Source organism: Narcine bancroftii, chromosome 3, assembly GCF_036971445.1.
Source record: "Narcine bancroftii isolate sNarBan1 chromosome 3, sNarBan1.hap1, whole genome shotgun sequence".
NCBI classification, from domain to species: Eukaryota; Metazoa; Chordata; class Chondrichthyes; order Torpediniformes; family Narcinidae; genus Narcine; species Narcine bancroftii.
In genome coordinates, this window is record NC_091471.1 from 174,881,253 (window position 1) to 174,902,743 (window position 21,491).

Below are 21,491 nucleotides of genomic sequence, written 5' to 3' on the forward strand. Positions count from 1 at the left end.
AGGATAATCTCAACACATGCTGCCATAAAAATGTTGTTAAAGTGTAACCTATTCTCACTCAATGCTCATCAGCTTCCCTTCCCCCCCCCCCCCCACTAGTTTTTTTGGTATAATGGAACCCCAATTTAACACTAATCTGGATATAATGCGTGTAGTCATTGGACTCAAGCCTCGGGCTGCAGCAGGGAGCAGGGACTTTGGGCTGCTGCCGGGAACAGAAATGGTTGGTTTACTAAAAATTAATTTGTGCATTAATTTCAACCGTAACTACAATAATTTATTATTGAAACGCTGATTTAGTGTGACTTCGCATTTTTTGCGATGCAATTTTTTTTGACCCAAACTATCACATTATAATAGGGTTCCACTGTATCTGCCTATACTAGAGACATTTACTGAAGCCAATTAACCCATCAACATGGGATGTGGGAGGAAACCTGGATATAATTGTTTTGTTCACAAGGAGAATCCACAAACTTCACCCTATTAGTTCAAAAAAAGGTCAGGATTTAGCCATGATTACTGGAACTGTATCCTAATGTCTATTTTAAATTACCTTTGAAGTTTGCTCTGTATGCCTTAAGAGTATTAGCTTAATTTGTAGGTTTTTAACTCAGATTCTGAAACTACGAGTTTCTTGATGTCCTCAGTGTTTGTGTACAGTAAAAGAAAATGCTGAATGAATGGTTAAAGATCCTCCATTCTGACGTTAAACATTAACTTTTTTTCTCTTCTCGATGCAGACTAACCTGCTGAGTATTTGTTTTTTTTTAATTTTTATTCTAAATTCCTAGCAGTTTCTTTTATTTTCGTGCTGCATAAAAGCATTATTTTTTGTCAACATTTTCAACACAAAAGTTTGAGAATATCTTCCTTGATTTTGTGTTAATGCCGGGTTTTCTTGTGGAAGACCTGACACAAGATTAAAAGATGCCATTTCAGAAACTGGTAATTTAATTTTCAATCTCTAAAGAATAATCTTCAAAAGAGGCATTTCTCTTCAGCTTCTTTGTTCTTTTGTATGACACCAAAACTTGCAGATAGTCACTGATTAATTTGACTCAACTACATGAGGAAAAATTTGCCTTCTTAATTGTTCATGATATTTATCAGTTAAGTAGTGAAATTCAATTTATTTTTCAGAACAAATACAAACAATCATGATGATGGAAGAATCCGTTCAGCACGTTGTCATGGCAGCCATTCAGGAGGTATGTTGATTGAACATGTCTTCTGTCTCCAAATTATCAAGTGCTTCTTTTTGCCATTGTAAATGTTTTTCTTCTATTGAAGACTGGCAAATTTAATGCTGTTTGAGGCAGCTATTCCTACTGTTTTAACATATCTAAAAGTATGTTTGAGAGGATTTAATTTTCTTGATCACTATACTAATTTTAAAGTGCATTCTCCTTTTGTGAACTGCTTCTTAACCCATAAACTTCCAGTATTATAAAAAAAACTCCACAGTCTTTTCTACTCTTATGAACCTTATTTTCATTCTAATCTCCATCTCTCTCCCCTTGAAGGTGTTGGCTGTTCAATTTCCATTTGAATCACTTCTCGTTATTGGAATAATCTAACCAAGATCATGACCAAATAATTTGGTCTAGATAACATTTTCCACTTCCTCCTTCATCTTTAATGCAGTCATCCACTGAATCCTGCTCTAAAGCTTTCCTTCCATTGACTTGATGAGCCGAATGACCAACTGCTACTCCTATATCTTATGGACTTCAATTGACCAAATGGAAAGCTATTGCTAGTTTCTCTTGTTAACTGTTCTGCTTTGCTTCTATCCACCTCCATGCACATTTTATGTGTCCTTTGGCAATACCATCGATTCTCACGTGGCCCATCTTCCATGCAAACATCAAAACTACAAGACTGAACCATCATCTTCAAATGAGTTTATCTTCCAGTTGTATATTTCCCTAAAGGTTGCCAATTTTGTCCATTGCATTTCCTGTAACTTTTATGTTCCTCTGCATCTATCTTGGATGCCATTGTCCACTATACTTGAGTAGTTGAATGCAAATATGAAATGCTGCTCGTTTGGAAACCTGAAATAAAAAGATGCAACATTTGTGGAGAGAGAAACAAGTATTAACATTTCAATAATCTTTCATAAATAAATCTGTTAAACAACTTTGTTTATATTATTTTACCTTGTATGTGTCACCCCAGTCAAAACTCTGATTATCCCACTCTGGCTCCTTAGTCTCAGCTTCCATCTTTTCACACCTATTTAAATCCTTTCCTGCTCTCAAATTACCTCCTTTCCTAAATATTCACTGATGCCATACCCCCTGCCTCATCTCAAATAATGTTTATCCCTTGATTTTTGTTTATTGTGTATTTTTTCACTTTGTTCCACTATTTGGCAGTTGTGCCTTTAGTTACATAAACCCATGTTTTTTTTTTATTTCTGTCAAACTTCCTGCCTCTCTATCCATCTTTGATCTGTCAAAACTTGCTTTTTTTTTGTCTTGATTTTTAGTCAGTTTTCTTGAAACACAATGTGAGGTTTTGCCCATAAAAGGCTCTATACAATAATTACAGTTTCACTAAAAAATTAACTAACTTTTATAAAAAGAAAAGTACATTATGAAAAGGTCAATCTTTATAGTGATCAATTCATTGATCAATCAATAAAAATATCAATTTTAAATCTTAACATGGCTTTCTTCTGTATAACTAACATATTGCTTGTTCAAAATAAGAGTTTTAATTAAAACTTGATTAAATAGTTTCCGTAGTGGTTAAATAAATTTTGGAATTGGAAGTTGAAGCCTTCCTTCTGTGACACGAATTTCAAGCTAATAACTCATTGCGTACTGAGAGTGCAGCCATTAGCTTTTGGATTAAATGTTAAAGTACACACATTTCTATGCTCTTTGATAATGTTAAAGAGCTTCAACCATTATTGGTGAAAGAGAAGGGGAGTTCAGTAAAATGTTTTGTAAACCACTTAACTCTCAGTTTTATTAAAACATGGGTTAATTTATTATTTATTTCATAGTTTTCCATGTAAAGATCAGCTACCATGGTGCAAAAGCAATGATACTCACTATCAATAAAGTGGGAGGTTTTAAAACAAAAGCAGAACTTACATTTGGGAGTTCCACCAGCATTTTTTTTCCCCCGCACACAAGCCTTTCCTCGCTTTTAAAAAAAATCAAGTACACGCAAGTTTTACCAAACAGCACCTTATTCCTGTGTGCTATACATTCTAAATTTAATGACAAAACAAGTATTTGAAAATCAAATAATTTCTATGAGTTGGATAGTCTGAATTTTTATCTATCACCTTTTGCTTGTGATGAGAATGCTGGATATGTATCAGGTATGAGTGGCATAGGCTGCATTTCAGCCATATGTATGATCGGGCCTGTGAAGTCTGCTTCAGCATCACACAGGGAACCAGCCCTCCTGGCCCATTTCACCACTTTACCAATGTGAGATGCCATTCCTTCAACTACCTTCACCTCCCTTGATCTAGACTTGCCTGATTACCTCATGTGACACCTCTGGTGGTGGCCTTGATTGTGTGCGCTGTATGTCCTCAGGCTAAAATTGAATTGCCCCTCTGAATCGATTGCTAACACAATTTTATAGGCATTAACCAATTTTCAAACAGAAATATTGATAAATTTAATGTTTAAAATTTTTAAATCTTCAAAATTGCATCCACTATTTGTGCAGAGGGAAGGATTTGGAATTTTGATTCTTTTAATTTCTCTCTAGAGCATGAGAAGGTGAACAGATGTCTTCACAGGACACCATGACGTTAAATGGTTTATTTAATCTTATTTTCATAGGGAACAGTTTGAGCCTTCTTTTTACTTAAACTTGATTGATTCATTTACTTAATTTCTAAAAATTCAATTTGCATTTTGTTTACAGCTCATGAGCAAAGAAACACCAGCATCAATTGGGAATGATGCTTATCTGGATCTTGATCGCCAGGTAGGAGCATAGAAATAGGAGTAGTTCAGTCAGCCTCTTGACTCTGATTAACCTTTCAACTATTTATTTATACCTCAGCACATTTTATTAACTTTTGTTTCATGTTGCTTTGCACCTATTTCAGTACCAAAAAACTGCAACATTTATCATACTTTAAGAAATATGTTTCCAGCTTCTTCCAATTTCATATTGTCATGACATTGAAGATGCTCCTCACCACAGATTGAGATTTGATGGGATAGATACAGAGTAACTTTAGTACCTTGTAGTAGTTATCCATGAATTACAACTCTTGAGATTGTGACTGAGATACCAATAGTAGTCTTTATTTTTACATGACTTTTGTGCATCCCTATCTAAACCTCCTTGCTCCACATCAAGAAAATATCCAATTTGCCTTTCAATACAAAAGCAAACTGGTCGCAATTGTATGCAGCTTGAAATGGGTGTTAAATACCAAAGGGACTGGATAGGTTCCATAACAATTTGATGAGGACACATCCTATATTCTGAGATGTGATAAATTGTGTAATATCAGCTACTTGTGGCAGTTACTGGTGACTTGGTGCATCGCGGTCTGGTATGGGAACACCAATTCCTCTGAGCGTAAAGCCCTGCAAAAGGTAGTGGACACAGCCCTGGACATCATTGGCAAACCCCTCCCCACTATTGAGTATATCTTCAGGGATCGCTGCTGTCAGAGAGCAGCAGCGATCATCAAAGACCTACACCACCCAGCACATGCTCTATTCTTGCTGCTGCTATCAGGAAAGACTCACACCACCAGGTTTAGGAACAGCTGCTACCCTCAACCATCAGACACCTCAATGACAAACTCAGTCAGAGAGTCATTTAAGGACTCTTTACTTATGTACTTTATTGATTTTCTTTTTTTTCTCTCTGTATTGCACAGTTAGTTTGTTTACATTCATTATCTGTTTACATTTCTTTTATGTGTTTACATGTTTTCGCTGTGTATAGTTTTTTTCCACTAACAGGTAAGGGTAATTCTGCCATGCCTGCAGGAAAAAAGAACATCTGATTGTATGTCATGCCATATGTACTCTGACAATAAATCTGAATCTGAAAATGTTTAGCAGAAGAAACATTGAGTAAAATCTTGGGTTTAAAATCAGAATGAGAAAGCAGAAATATCTGAAATTATTAAGTTTTAATGCCCAACCATTTATTGGTTCTTTAAATCATGAATGACAGTAACCAGAAATGCATATACATGTATGTGCAGTTTAACATCTTTTTGGGCTACATCCAATCTCATGTATATCTGTAGTCCCATAATTATTCAGTTACCACAAGCAAGTCCGCACAATTTAGAAAAAGCAATAGCTAACTATGGGAAATTGTATACTGTATACCTGAACTGATCCGACTGCCCTACTCTCTCCCCACAGCCCCGTGTCAGTCCCCCCACTGATCCGACTGCCCCACTCTCTCCCCACAGGCCTGTGTCGGTCACCACACTGTTCCCACTGCCCCGCTCTCATCCCACAGCTACGGGTCAGTCCCCACACTGATCCACTGCCCCGCCCTTCGTCCACAGCTACGTGTCAGTCCCCAAACTGATCCACTGCCTCACACTCACCACAGCCCTATGTTGGTCACCACACTGATCCCATTGCCTAGCTCTCTCCCCATAACCCCGTATTGGTCCCCACACTGATTCCACTGCCATGCTCTCTTCCCACAGCCCCATGTTGGTCCTCACACTGATCCCTGCTTACAAATAAAAAGTTTACAGGTACACTACAGTATTCCATATAGCTTTGCTAAGTATATAATGCACAACGTCCACATCGCATAATGCCAAATTTCACAGAACATATCGTGGACGTTAAGCAGCACATACCTATATTTGGAGAAAAACTTCAGGTGAACTTAAATGCGAATATCCAAATTGCAAAGGGGGCCTCATCAACATTTATTTATATTCTTATGTTTAATGCAGTTAAAGTATATCCTAGATGAAGCTATATGAAGTAGCAAAATAAAAAAATAGATTGGTATGGATGTTTTTAGGTACATTTTTACAAAGTCAGAAGGGGTAGGGGAGACTAAATACATAAACAAATCGAAGCTCATCACAAATTCTATAAATTGAATCTACACAATAATTAATTCTGCCAAAGTTGGCTTTGTGCTCTTGACTATTGTCTGTCTTACCTGATGTATCTAAATTTGTCTTGATACCACTCTGTTTAATGATAATATGTTTATGGTCATGTATTTATGCACTGAAATTTTTACTTGCTGCACCCAAACTGGTACCATAAAAAGATAACAATATTATATATAATTTTAATCAAAAAGAGACAATAAACATAAAGAGATAATTTCAAGAAAGAAATCCTAGTGCAAGAAAAATGTGACTGCAATAGTGCAGGACTTTGTTCTAAGTCCCCTTTGATACTGTTCTGCATTTTTTAAAAATTTCGGTAACAAGTTACAATTACATTGTCTTGTAATCCTCAGTGTAAGCTCAGTTGTTTCAATTTTTTCCAGTGCTGCTTTTGTACTTCATTCCCATCAAATTCTTCCTGCTGGTCTTCAATCTTGTGACAGTTGATCATACCCTCTTAACTCTGCCTTCTTAATAACCATACAGTTTAGTAAGGTCATCTTTGTAATAGAACATAACCTAAAACCATAGTACGCTATGGTACAGGCCCCTTTGGCCCTTACAGTCTGTGCCGAACCCTTTTTTTTTTGCAGCCCCACTGACTTGCACCTAGTCCATAGCCCTCCATACCTCTGCCATCCATGTACCTGTCTAAATTCTTCTTCATTGTTAAAATTGAGCCCTCATTCACCAACTCAGTTGGCAGCTTGTTTCACACTCCCACCATTCTCCATGTGAAGACGTTCCCCTTCACGTTCTCCCTAAACTTTCCCCTTTTACTCATAACCCATCATTTTATTGAGAAAAAGTATCAGATTCGGTGGGTTCACAGAGAAATGAGTCTGGACACAAGGGCTTGCAATCAAATGTAGCTTTTTTTTTAAACACACAACAATTTATTGAGTGTAGGAAAATTGTAATGGGAATAAAATACAAACAATTTATAAAAGAGCATGGTAAACATTAAACAGTACACAATTACTAATTCACACATGTGGTGCTGACATTTGCACACTATAACCAGAGGTAATACACACCCTCCCAGACCCTTGATCATTGGGAGGCAGCTCTAGTACACACACAGTACACACTCCTGGACATCTGATCGTCGGGAGGTGCGGCTCTACTGCAAGTATTGATGTATAGCAATACTATGGCTCTGCTTACCCACAACCCTTCTGAGTAATGTCCACAGTAGCGACTTAGCATGGAGCAGTGTCCAGTGCTATTACCATGGGGCAGAGAGAGCGAAATGTGCTCTATGCTGGTGCTAAATACAATGTTAATGTGTGTGTCTAGCCAATAATGATGCTGAGTGATTTGAATTAGCCAACGGCAAGGTGTGCACTAATTAATGACCGGAGTCCAACCTTAACTGACAGGCAATATGTCTTCTGAATACATTCTGTGACCCCCCCCCCCCCCACAATACACTCAATCAGACAGGGAGACCACATTTTCTCCACACACAACGTTCCACCCCTTGGAAGCCAGCTTACTCTGGAATTACTATGATAATAATTAATGACTTTGTGTACATGTAATAACTTAAAAAAAACAAAAAGACATTTTTTTAAAAAAGAAAAGGAAAAAAAGACTAAGCAAGCAGATTAATATATACACAAGTGACTTCTGAATGCTGGGCATTCAGATCCTCACCCGCACCATCCCCAACCACCCAACCAAAGAGGGTTTCTGTGTTACCAATGGAGCAGGGTGCTGTGGGAGCTGCTCTCCAGTGTCAGAGGGGAGGGTATATAAAGGAATTTGTTTGGTCACCGATTCCTTTGCCTGGTTTCTCCAGTTTGGCTGGCAAATGTGAGCACCCTTACCACCAATGTCCGTGAGCAGGTATAGCCCTCAGGTGCCATAGCCCTCACTTGGTTTGCGCATCCCTGCGCCTTGGCCTCACGCTTGGGCACTCCCGAAGCCATGCTATCCTCTGGTGGGGCTGGCAGAAAAGAAAGAAAAAGAACATGGAGCACCCCATTTTTCTGGACTGTCATTTGACACCAGGATGCCGTTCCTCCTCTAGTTCTCTTCAAACAGGTACCACGAGTAATGATAGTCAGGAAGAGAGAGTCAGGACTGAAAGTTAGCCAATTTAGTGTTTTTAAATTAAAAACTCCCAAAGTCCCCACTCCATGAGATGCTTTCTGTTAATGAAAGTTCTGCGGCGATTCTGTCATTGTCAAGTGACACAAAATATATATTTGAATCTTACTATGATTTGATCAATGACACTCAACTTATAAACTTTGAATCTACAAATTGTAACTATGAATCTGTAACTTGTAACTTTAATCCCCTGACACTACTTACAAGGCATAATTATTACAGCTCAAGGCGATTGGAAAAAAAAACACAAAAGTGTAGTGGCTGTGTAGCGGGCTGAGCGGGCAGGTAATGCGAACCACCACCGTCAGTGTAGTGCACGGATTTACCTAAGGGCTGTGTTGGACTCTGGCTTTAACTTACTCTTAATTTAGTCTATGTGTAGTCTGAGTCCAGCGCGTTCTTTGAATGAAGTGATAGGAGAAGGTATTCGGTTCAACAGTCAATTTATTACACAGCACAAGAATAAAACTTAACAGAGCTCTGGGTCAGTCTGTTAGTTCATAGGTCACCTGCCAGTGAGCTACTCCCCGAGACTGACCCCTATTGTCCAGTTGGCACAGTTTATATAGGTCAATCTTATCACACAGAACAAAAGTTGTTTTCCCTGCTAGATCTTTTTGCATAAGGGTTATCACAAGTCATCTCCTGTTTTGCAGATTTCTGGGGTGTAGCATTCCCATGTTAATCCTCCAGGCCAGACTGTCCTGTTGTTTAGATCTGAAATTAATTCATCCCCAGATATTTCTAATCACCATTCGGTCCCTGTCTGGCCAATTTCTGCTGTTCTCTTTAACACCTCCTCATGCCTTAATCTTCCTCCTAGACTGGTTTTCCATTCCCTTTGATTCTTGCGGGCCATTCTTTGTTCTGATCTGGCCTGTGTCTCCTGTGCTACTTCCCACCTCCTTCAGTTGAGCATTCCTCCTAAATCGTTTTATGCATATCCTCTCCCTGTATCTTGGGAGCAGCCAATTTTGTTCAGCCAACTTTGCTCCATGCTGTGACAGCCACTTAGCCACATTCCTCTTTCCCTGACTCATGCAGTCCAAATAAACTTATTGATTAATCATTTATTTCATACTGTTTTAACCCCTAGATTCCAACAGCTGACATGCTAGCCGTACTGAATGCCGAGGGATGGCACGTTGATCAGCTGGGTCCACTGCTTAAAGGCACGGGATGTTAACAAGTCTCAATTTAAACCTACTGGTCCCGTGGACCAGCAGCTGTTAAAGGACAAGGTCCCACCTTGTCCCATGGAGCCCGGGACAGGCAGGGAATAAAAGCTGCTTGTAAAGCTTCAGTAAGCCAGTCTTTGGTTGACTAGCCTAGTGTGTGATTGTTTTTTTCTTAGTAGCTCTACTGTAGTAGCCCTTACAAAAGGTCTATGCTCGTAATGTGAAACACAATAGGTGCAATCAAATGTCTAGTGATAGTTTCCACGGAAACAGCTGCTGCCCGTCTTACAGGAGAGTTATTTGCATAGAAAGTGACAGAGCTGGTTCTTGGTGGTTAGGAAGTTCTCCATAATAAATGACAAAGCTTGTGTAGTAGCCACAGATGTGGTTCGATTGCAGTAGTCTGTTGAGTAGCAGTCTATTGAGATGAGTGTTTCATAGACCCTCACATCAAGAAGATGTGAGGGTCTACGAAGGGTAGTCTTTTCCTGTGGGGGGGGGGTGGGGAGTAGGGGAGCTCAAAAGATAAATTAGTCAAAGATCACCTCCGGTGGGGAAAGAGCAGAGGAAAGGCTGGTCCAGGTCATAGTGGGCAGCACATGAGAAGCTCCACCCCAATAGGGCTTCACCCAGCAATGCTCTCCAGAGAACACATGTCTCTGTAGGTCACTGGCAGCGTGACATCACAGAACCTCCCTTCAGCCCTAAAACCTTGACTGGGAGCTCTCTGCTCCATGTACTCCGTTCCCTCCCTTCCTAATTAGTGTTTGCCTGGCTGCTGGTGGTATTGGTCCCCTCGCCCAGTTAGCCCCTTACCAGAGTAGACCTGGGGCTCCAACATCTCACAGTGACCACCCGAGGTCCTCCCGTTTTCTGCTACCTCCCATTTTGGAGAGTCGGCGGGGTGCTCTCATGGTAGACCTTAGACTGCGAGTTCACTGCTGTGCTGAGGATTTTATTTTTCACTGTCTCCAGGATGTGTCCCTCTGTCCTGAGGCCATTGAATTTCCAGGAAGGAGGACCATCTGGCTGGGACCCTGTATTTTCTCCAGGTTGATAACCCAGCCATGATTGTGGAGTCCAGAGACGAGGGAGTCCTTTGCCACAGTCTCCTCCATGGGTCCCTGAATGAAGATGTCATCAATGTAGTGACTTACGTTGATGTCGGGGGGAGGGCAATATTTTTTAAATAGCAGGCTATTAACCTGTGGCAGAGGGTGGGACTGTGGATGTACCCCTGGGGTAGGTGGCAAAAGGTGTATTACATGCCAACCAAGTTGAAGGCGAACTGATCTTGGGAGTCATACTTAAAGGGATGGAAATGAAGGCATTGATGAGGTTGACTACAGAATACCAGGGTTTATTGTTCCTGCCTGTGATATCCTCCACCAGTGTGACCACATCGGGAACAGCCAAGGCAAGGTGGGGGTGGGGGGAGTGAATTTATTTAATTTCCAATAATCAATGGTCATTGGCCAAGTGCCGTTTTTTCCTTCGATGGGCCAGACTGGATTATTGTAAGGAGCCGTGGTGGGTCTTATTACCCCCTCGTGGAGGAGGGCATTGATTGCTTCTGGGATCTTGTCATTGCTCCCCAACATCTGATACTGGGGGGTGTGGACTAACTGGGATGAAAGGGGAGTCCATTTGGCCTTCCTCATATCAGTGTTGCCCAGCCAACCCCAAAAGAAGAATTTCCCCTTGCTGGTTTGCAGTGACTACTTATTGAGTACATTCATTCTGAGAATGCACTCGGGGGAGGCTGCTATCAGGACTGGGATGGGTCAGCGAGGTGGAGATTGGCAGAGAGAATGGAACCCCCTAGCCCCTCTATATTGACTTCAGGACTCTTCCACCCCATGGGATTCCCGGAGATAATTGTGTGCTCTGTCCTGGTCTCAACTGGCGCCATCCAGCACTGGTTATTTGCCTTTTCCCAGTGAACGGCCACTGGGATAAATGTCCTTGGGCACCCCAGGTGGGACTGGACCACTGAGTGGGTCCGCCAGGTTCCCTGGCCTCCATCCTATGGGGCAGGGACTACTTTGTTCCAAACAGCAGGAGGTGCCTTTGTTGTCCATTTCCTATCGCATAAAGGAGATTATTCTGGCCTGAGAACAGGGGGGAGCACCTCAGGTGCAGGAGAAGCAGAAGGCTGGGTGGGGAGGGGGTGACGTTGGGGCGGTGTAGGTTTTTGTGGGTCTTTTTCACAGTATTCCTGCCACATGGCGAACATAATGGTGGTGGAGATACCAGTGAGACGGACACCATCTACCTCTGCACGTGCTAAGGCACAGTACAAGTGTCTACGGACATCACTATTCCCCATGTTTGACTCCACCCGGAGAATCTGTGTGGGGACCCCCTTTTTGGATGCTCCCCATTCTAGATGCTCCAACCCTTCGAGTAAGACAATGGCTTCACAGACCATTTTGACACTTGTCATTCCCATCAAAGGCAAACCCTTACCCTTTGAGGTTGGGGTGGACGGTGGTGACTAGATGCCACACCAAGACCTGACTTCCTCAGGGGGGTTGCACCCAGAAGCCCCACCATAGAAGTTGGTGATATGGGCCCATTCCCTGATGACCCTCATGCCATCACTAATGGTGTGCCACTGTAGTCGAAACGTCAGGCCCCTCTCTAAGTGCGTGGGAAACCTGGCCCGCACCACAACTATGACCTGGTCCCACAGTGTGCTTCCTACCACCATCCCTGCAGGATGCACCCGCAGGGAGTTATTAACTGAGCGTTGTGTGGACAGTGTACCCAAAATGCAGGCATCTAGATGGGACAGCAGATATTGGGGAGGAGGGTCCCTTCATCTGACAACCAGAGTAACCCAGCATCCAGGTGCTTGCCCAACCTCTGGCAGTATCTGTCCGCGAGCATAGCCAATTCTTTGGTGGAGTACTCACTCTCAGTAGCGACATGGCATGGAGCAGTGTCCGGGGTTTTCATCACGAGGGAGAGAAAGCAAAATGTGCTCTGTGGTGGTGCTAAATAGTACTAATCTGTGTCAAGCTAATGGAGATGCTGAGTGATTTGAATTGGCCAATGGCAAGGTGCGCACTAATTAGTGGCCGGAGTCAAACCTTGACTTACAGGTAATGTGACTTCCAAATTCATTCCAGATGGGGTGAACATGTGACCACCCACAATACACACATCCCAGACAAGGAGGCCACATTTCCTCCACACACAACACCCATGTCCTCTGCTTTTCATCTCACCTAACCTAAGTGGAAAAGGCCTATCTACATTTACTCTCTCTATCGCCCTCATAATTTTTAAATTCCTCTATCAAATCTCCCCTCATTCTCCTATGCTCCAGGGAATAAAGTCCTAACCTGTTTAACTTTTCCCTGTAACTCAGTTCCTGAAGTCTGGGCAAGTAAATCCTAGTAAATCTTCTCTGCACTCTTTCTATCTTATTGATATTGTTCCTGTAGTTAAATGATCAAAACTACACATAATACTCCAAATTTGGCCTCACCAACGTCTTGTACAACTTTACCACAACATCCCAGTTCTTATACTTAATACTTTCATTTATGAAGGCCAATATACCAAAAGATCTCTTTACAGCCCCCTCCACCTATGACACCAATAACTGTATTCCCAAATTCCTTTGTTCTTCCACACACCTCAGTGCCCTACCATTCATCATGCATATCCTTTCATGGTTTATCCTTCCAAATTGCCACACCTCACACTTGTCTGCATTTAATTCCATCTGTCATTTTTCTGCCCATTTTTCCAGTTGGTCCAGATCCCTCTTCAAGCTTTGAAAATCTTTGTTGCCCACAAAGCCTCCAATTGTAGTGTCATCTGCAAACTTGCTGATCCAATTTACCACATTGTCATGCGGATCACTGAGAAAAATGAGAAAGAACAGTGGATCCAAAACTCTGATCCCTGAGGCATATCACTAATTACAGACCTCCAGTCTGAGAAGCAATCATCCACACTGGGTCATTGACCCATTGTTGAATCCAGTTCTCTATTTCACTATGGATACCTTCCTGTCTAACCTCCCCTGCAGCACTTTGCCAAAGACCTTACTAAAGTCCATGTAGACAACATCACAGCCTTTCCTTCATCAACTTTCCTGGTAATCTCCTCGAAAAACTATACAAGATTGGTTAAACCTGACCTACCATGTACACAGCTATGTTGACTATTCCAAATCAGTTTCTGGCTATCCAAATAATTGTATCTTTGATCTCTTAGAACTCCTTTCAATAATTTACCTACTACTGATGTCAGGCTCACAGGCCTATAACTTCCATGGCTACTTTTGGAGCCTTTTTTAAACAACGGAACAATGTGAGCTTCCCTCCAATCCTCCAGCACCTCACCCGTGGCAAAGGACATTTTAAATATTTCTGCCAGTGCCCCTGTAATTTCTACACTAGCCTCCCTCAAGGTCCAAGGGAATATCTTGTTAGGCCTTGGGGACTTAATCCACGCTTCTGTGCTTTGAGACAGCAAGCACTTCCTCCTCTTTAATCTGTATAGGTTCCATGACCTCACTGGTTGTTTTCCTTACTTCCCACAACTCAGTGCCTGTTTCCTGAGTGAATACTGATGGGAAAAAAAGACATTTAAGATCTTCCCCTATCTCTTTTGGCTCCTTACATAGCTGACCACTGATCTTCAAGGCAACCGATTTTGCCCTTTACTACCCTTTTGCACTTAATATAGCTGAAGAAACCCTGAGGATTTTCCTTCACATTGTCTGCCAAAGCAACCTCAAGTTTTTTTTTGTCTTCCTGATTTCTTTCTTGAGGATTTTCTAGCATTTTTTATATTTCTCAAGTGCCTCATTTACTCCATGTTACCTATACCTGCTATACACCTCTCTCTTCTTCCAACCAGATCCCCAATATCCCTTGAAAACCAAGCTTCCTTATATCTGCTCACCTTGCCTTTAATCCTGACAGGAACATGCAAACTCTGTACTCTCAAAATTTCACCTTTGATGATCCTCCGCTTACCTCACACATCCTTTCTTGAAAATAACTTCTTCCAATCCACACATTCTGGATCCTTTCTCATTTTCTCAAAATTAGCCTTCCTCCAATTTAGAATCTTGACCCGAGACACAGACCTATCCTTCTCCATAATTAACTTGAAACTAAAGGCATTATGATCACTGGACCCAAAATGTTCCCCTACACATACTTCTGTCACCTGTCTTGTTTCGTTCCCCAAAAGGAGACTCAGTGTTACACTTTATAAATATGTGTGTGTGTGTGTGTGTGTGTGTATATATATATATATATATATTTCTTGGTACCTCTATATTTTGATTTGGAAAACTTTCCTGATCACATTTGACAAACTCCAAGCTATCCAACTTTTTTATAGTATGGGACTCCCAGTCAATTTGTGAAAAGTTAAAATTGCTTACTATCACAACCTTGTGTTTCGGGCAGCTGTCTGCTCCTCCAATTCTTGTTGACTATTGGGCAATCTATAATACAATCCCATGAGTGTAGTCATACCTTTCCTGTATCTCAGCTCCACCCACATAGTCTCGGTAGACGAGCTCTCTGGTCTATCCTGTCTGACCACAGCTGTGATATTTCCCTGACGAGCAATGGCACTCCTCCCCTTTCATCCCACCCATTCTATCACGTCTACAGCAATAGAAACCTGGAACATTGAGCTGCCAGTCCTGTCCCTCCTGCAATCAAGTTTCACTCATGGCCACAATGTCATAATTCCATGCATCAATCCATGATCCAAGCTCATCTGCCTTTTCTACAAACTTCTTGCCTTGAAATAAATGTTTCCACCACGAACAACCTGTTGACTTCGAATGGCACATGTAATTTTCAAATTATCCCTTCCCTCCTCCACTCCTTTATATGCTTTTGCACTCTGGTTTCCCCATCCCCCTGTTAATCTAGTTTAAACTCACCGAAGCAGCTCTAGTAAACCTCCCGCAAGGATATTAGTCCCCCTCCAGTTCAGATTTAAACTGTCCTGTTGGAACAGGTCCCACCTTCCCTAGAAGAGGACCCAATGATCCAGAAACCTGAAGCCTTACCTCCTGCACCATCTCTTTAGCCATGGGTTAAGCTGCATTATCCTCCTATTTCTAACCTCACTAGCTCATGGCACAGGTAGCAATGCTGAAATCATAACCCTGGAGGACCTGTACTTCAACCTAGTGCCTAACTCCCTGATCTCTTCTTGCAGGGCCTCCTCACCCTTCCTACCCACATCATTGGTTCCTACATGGACCACGACATCTGGTTGCTCATCCTCTCTCTTGAGAATACCATGAACTCATGCTGTAATATCTTGGACCCTGGCACCAGGGTTGCAACATACCATCTGGGACACTTGATCTCTTCCATAGAACCTCTTATCTGTCCCTCTAACTATAGAATCTTCTCCTCTCTTCACTTCTTAAACACAGGACCAGACTCCATGACAGAGTCATGATTTCTCTGGCTTGTGCCTGGTAGGTTGGTACCCCCCACCCCGCCAACAGTATCCAAAATGGTATACTTGTTTTTGATGGGAACAGCCACAGAGGTGCTCTGTGTTGCCTGCCAGTTTCCTTTCACTCTCCTGACTGTCACCCATCTACCCTCCTCCTGCCTCCTAGGTGTGATAGTGTCCCTGTAACTGCTGTCGATCACCCCTCTGCCTCCTGAATAATCCAAAGTTCATCCAATTCCAGCTCCAATCCCTTAACTCAGCTTGTCAGCAGCTGTAGCTGGATGCACTTCTTGCAAATGAAGTAATCAGGAATACTACTGGCTTCCCCAATAACCCATATTCTGCAAGAGAAGTATTCCCCTGCCTTAGCTTCCATTCCCATTAAAACCTGCCTTTACTTGTGCCTCCCTTCTGAATTATTTTTATTCCTTGAATAGGGTGGCCCTTTCTTACTTCGACTGCACTATCCCTTGCCTCTTACCTGTTCTCACTGAAGCCTGTTGAGCCAAAGCCTTACACTCTGATTCATTCCACTCCAACAATGACCACTCCTTCTTTATACATAAATATATAATTAGTTACTGCATAGAAATTTTGCATAATTTTTCAACATTTTTGATTCTACATAGAAACACCATTTTTTTTTCTTGAACAAATTGAAGAATCATTAATCAAGTTGAGAGTAGAATACCATAGAATACCAATCTTCATCTGAAAATGTTAAGTTCAAATCTTGTTTTCAATCGCTCTTGATCCCAGTCATGGGAACCAAATTTAAATCCAATAAATTATTATAAATACATGACGTTAATCTACCATGAAAATAAAGCGGTAAATTAAAAAATAGATCAAGAATATTAGTGTTAGAAATTTGCGGAAAATCCAAAAGACTGAACAAAATATCTAATTTGTAATATATCTTTTTTTAAAAGTGTCTATTAGAAAGATTAAATTTAGCTGATAATTGTTCGAGAAGCAAAAATATCTCGAATAAACAGATAATTAAAATTTAGAATACCTACACTATGCCATTCCTTGAAACCTGCATCCAACAGAGATAGTTGAAAAAGATGGTTATCTGTAATAGGACTAGCCAGTGAAAAACATTAATTCTGAAGAATTTCCTAAATTGAGCCCAAATTCTCAACCTATTTCTCATTAACAGATTATGTGTTAATTTTGAAAAAGAAAATGGTAAAAAAATCCTAAAATTGTCAACATTTTGGAGCACTGCAATTCCATTTCTACCCAAGAGGGGCTATTCACTGACTTATCCAAATGTAATAATAAAAGTAAATTATGTATGTTAATCACCCAATAGTACAACTTTTTTGATTCTATGTAAAAAAGCAATTTTAACAAAGTATATTTACATTTTTCCTTCATTCTGCAACATCTTTTTGGATATCTACAAAACCAAGAGATCCTTGTGATTATTAACAGGAATGCCAGCACAAGAATGACTTTAATTTTGTTTGCAAAATTCTTTAACTTATCCTCTTTTCCTTATGATTACGATTTTACATCTCCTCCAAAATATCGAGTTATTTTATAACATAAACCAGGGGTGGCCAAACCGCAACTCACGAGCCACATATGGCTCTTTGACATTTATTGTGCTGTTCGCGGAAATATATTGGCTGGAGGAGTTACCAGTGCTCCCGAAGCCACCCCAGGACACTCCAAGTTCCTGTAGTCAGGGTAGGGGAAGGGGAGGGGGGTGGGGGCTGATGGTCACAGCCCAGGCTGCATGACAAAACAAGTTATCTGTCCATTATTCTACCCTCATCTCTAACAGTTTATGTCTAAGATGCTAAACTAGAAAGTTCTCTGAGGCATTTTTATAATATTTCAGAATTAGATTGCCTTTGCACCTGTTATCATGATAGTTAAATATGACAGTTGCCTTTTTTTTCTCTAGTTGAAGAAAACTCATGAAGAACTAAATGAAGCTTTGGCAGCAAAGGAGGAGATTTCACAAAGATGCCACGAACTGGATATGCAAGTATGTCTGAAACATTTAACTCTGCTTTAGAATTGATAGTATCTTAAATGAGCCTGACCATATTAGAGTGTTTTGAATCATATTTCAGAAAGCCCTTTATTCTCAAATTCTGCAGAAATTTAAGTAGAGATAATAAAAATTACCCAGATCATGTCACTAGTATCTGTGAATAAATAAAAAAACACACCTTCTATCGAGTGATCCAGAATAACAATAAATTTACATACTGCTACTATCCAGATTTGGCACTTAAATAACAAGTAGATTTACAAACTTTTGATTGAAAGAATGGGCCAAATTTTGCATTAAACAGATTACTTGTCATCGTAGCAGATTACTGAATGAGGTACCAATGGTTTTTTTTTGTTGAAATAAGGTACTAAAGTTGCACTGGCTTCAGCAGGAGTTCAATAAAGAAAAACAGTAAGACAGTGAGTGAGTGCAATCAGATAAAACCCTGTTTTTCTCCTGATTGAGCCCACAGTTAAATATGTAGAGCTGCAGGATTAGGATCCAAGTAAGGTTGTCATGCCTATGAGAAATCTGTCTATGAAAGAAAAATAGATATTACGTTTAGAATGTGTTTGGAGTGCTGCATCCACATTTGTGCAAAAGTGTACTGAAGATTTTTGCTAATGTTCTTTTTAAATTATTTTATTGAGTTTAATATGTAAACTTGTATACAAAACTCAATGAGATACGTAACCAGTCATCTCATATACATGTAAAGAAATTCAGAAAGAATAATATAACAGCATTATTGATATGAAAAACAAAACAATTAACATATTCTTAATGTACATAATTAAACCCATTTATCAAATTATTTAGGTTAAAAAAAACCTATAAAACTAAAACTAATCTCCCCCTCCCTCTAATCAAGGTTACTGTTAGTTATACAAAAGGAAGTTTGGAATTAGATAGTGACCTCCAGGTCACAGATGTTGAACTCCTGGACTCTTCAGCATTCTTAATTCTTCCAATCATTATAGTATTCCAAGAATGGGTTTCACATCTTACAAATTGAAAGTTTCTGTCTTTAATATTGTATCTAATTCTCTCAAGCTTTAGCAAGACATTACATCATGTAGCCACTGTGCATGGATAGGTGAAGAATCATCCTTCCATTTCAGTAAAATTACTCATTTGGTCATCAGCGTGGTAAAAGCTAAAACTTTTCTCTAAATTGCAGGTAGAACTATATCTGGCTCATGCAAAAAAAACAGAGCAATTATAGGACAAGGCTCAATTCTGATTTTAAAAATCATGAATAAAGTTTGGAAAATGTTTTTCTGAAGACTCTAAATGTGGGCATTCCCGAAACATGTGGATCAGTGAAGCTTCAAAACTTTTGCATTTCACACATAGTGGATCAAAAATGAACTGACAACTTGGCAGTGTTGTTGTGATTGATATATTGTAAATATCTGTGAAGAAATCTGAGATAAATGGAGGATCTGGAATCTGTTTTGTTTTTTCTGTCCCTGTAAACTTTTCTAATTCTTTTAGTTTTGCTTTTTTTTCTCTCCCTGAAATGTCTGAAAAGAATTAGAGCTTATAGGAGTCATGTATTATTTCACAGTAGTACTGTAGCTCCAATATGCTGTGATGAAATTAATATTTTGTCACCTTTTAGATTTAATGGACATAATTTCTTTCTATGTTAATTTTTAGATGAAGGGGATTGTGGAGAGATAAATCTTGATATAACTAAAAGTAAAAGTAAAAGTAAAATGAAAGATCATAACAAGAAATTGTCAGAAATGCTTGCTGAACAAAATTCAGTTAACTATAGGCCAGTTAGCTTAACATTGACAGTCCGGAAATATTTTAAGTTACTTCTCTTAGCATATCACTCCCTACAAGCAGGCAACACCCCAAGACAAGCAAGCAGCCTGTGGATTCTTTGTCTTAAAAGGACGTCAGCTAATAGATGGAACTACTTTTGACTATTCCTCTGGAATACCCCTGCTCTGCGCCTTCAAACATTAAGTAAAGGTTAGGTTTTGAGAGTGCAGAATCTTTATGTTCCTGTCAGGACAAAAAGCAAAGCCAAATGTTCAAGGGAGCTGTGATTTTCTAGAGAGATTAGGAAGTTGGTTCGGGATAAAAAGGGAGGCCTCTTTGGCTTGGCTTCGCGGACGAAGATTTATGGAGGGGGTAAAAAGTCCACGTCAGCTGCAGGCTCGTTTGTGGCTGACCAGTCCGATGCGGGACAGGCAGACACGATTGCAGCGGTTGCAAGGGAAAATTGGTTGGTTGGGGTTGGGTGTTGGGTTTTTCCTCCTTTGCCTTTTGTCAGTGAGGTGGGCTCTGCGGTCTTCTTCAAAGGAGGCTGCTGCCCGCCAAACTGTGAGGCGCCAAGATGCACGGTTTGAGGCGTTATCAGCCCACTGGCGGTGGTCAATGTGGCAGGCACCAAGAGATTTCTTTAGGCAGTCCTTGTACCTTTTCTTTGGTGCACCTCTGTCACGGTGGTCGACAGCATCGAGTCCACGCTGCTGAAGATCCAGCTGCGCTGGATGGGTCACGTCTCCAGAATGGAGGACCATCGCCTTCCCAAGATCGTATTATATGGGAGGCCTAGGCCTACATTAAATACAAGAAGCAAAGGATTGATGAGATGCTTGAAGGATACATAGATTGTAGAAAGAATCTTAAGAGGGAAATTAGAAAGGCAAAAAGAAGGTACGAGGGAGCTACAGCAAATAGGGTGAAAGTAAATCTGAAGGGTTTTTACAAATATATCAATAGCAAAAGGAGAGCTAAGGATAGGATAGATCCACTGCAAAAGTGGAGTGGAGGAATGTGTGAGGAACCATATGAAATGGGGGAGATATTGAATGAATTCTTCTCGTCAGTATTCACGAGGGAAAGAGATATTGAATTGTGTGGGATAAGTGACGCAAAAGGGTTAGTTGTGGGAAAGATAGGGATCAGTAAAAAGGGGTTTTTAGAACTTCTAGGGTGTATAAAGGTCCATAAGTCTCCTGGTCCTGATGGGATATTTCTTAGGACCATAAGGGAGGTCAAGGAGGAAATAGTGGAAGCTCTGACAGTGATTTTTCAATGGTCACTGGAGGATGGTGTGGTGCTGCGGGATTGGCGGGTTGCAAACGTGGTTCTGCTGTTTAAAAAGGGCGCAAGGTGTAGGCCAAACAATTATCGACCAGTAAGTTTGATTTCTGTGGTGGGGAAACTAATGTAAGGTATTCTTAGGGCTAATAGGTATAAATATCTGGAAAGGTAAGGATTGATCAGGGATACCCAACATGGGTTTGTGAAGGGAAAGTTGTGTTTGATGAATCTTGTTGAATATTTTGAAGAGATGACTAGAAAGGTTGATGAAGGTAGAGCAGTTGATGAGGTTTATTTGGATTTTAGTAAGGCTTTCTATTAGGTTCTGTGTAAAAGGTTAGTGAGGAAGGTTCAGTCTCTCGGGATTAATATAGAGATAGTCAAATGGGTTCAACGGTGACTGGAAAATAGGTACCAGAGAGTCTTGGTGGACAACAGTCTGTTGGGATGGAGGCCGGTGATGAGCGGTGTGCTTCAGGGATCGGTGTGGGTCCTTTGTTGTTCGTCATTTATATTAATGATTTGGATGACGGGGTGGCATATTGGGTGA

At 40.7% G+C, this 21,491-nt stretch overlaps 1 protein-coding gene across 8 annotated transcripts in view; it reads left to right on the plus strand.

Moving 5' to 3' along the window:
- hook3 (hook microtubule-tethering protein 3) overlaps nucleotides 1-21,491 on the plus strand; it is a 149,358-nt gene that overhangs the window by 51,559 nt on the left and 76,308 nt on the right. For all 8 annotated transcript variants that reach the window (XM_069925886.1, XM_069925887.1, XM_069925885.1 and 5 more), the window contains exons 6-8: nucleotides 1,144-1,211; nucleotides 3,904-3,966; nucleotides 17,780-17,863. In XM_069925886.1, the coding sequence (XP_069781987.1) occupies nucleotides 1,144-1,211; nucleotides 3,904-3,966; nucleotides 17,780-17,863 (215 nt within the window). The remainder of the gene's footprint in view (nucleotides 1-1,143; nucleotides 1,212-3,903; nucleotides 3,967-17,779; nucleotides 17,864-21,491) is intronic.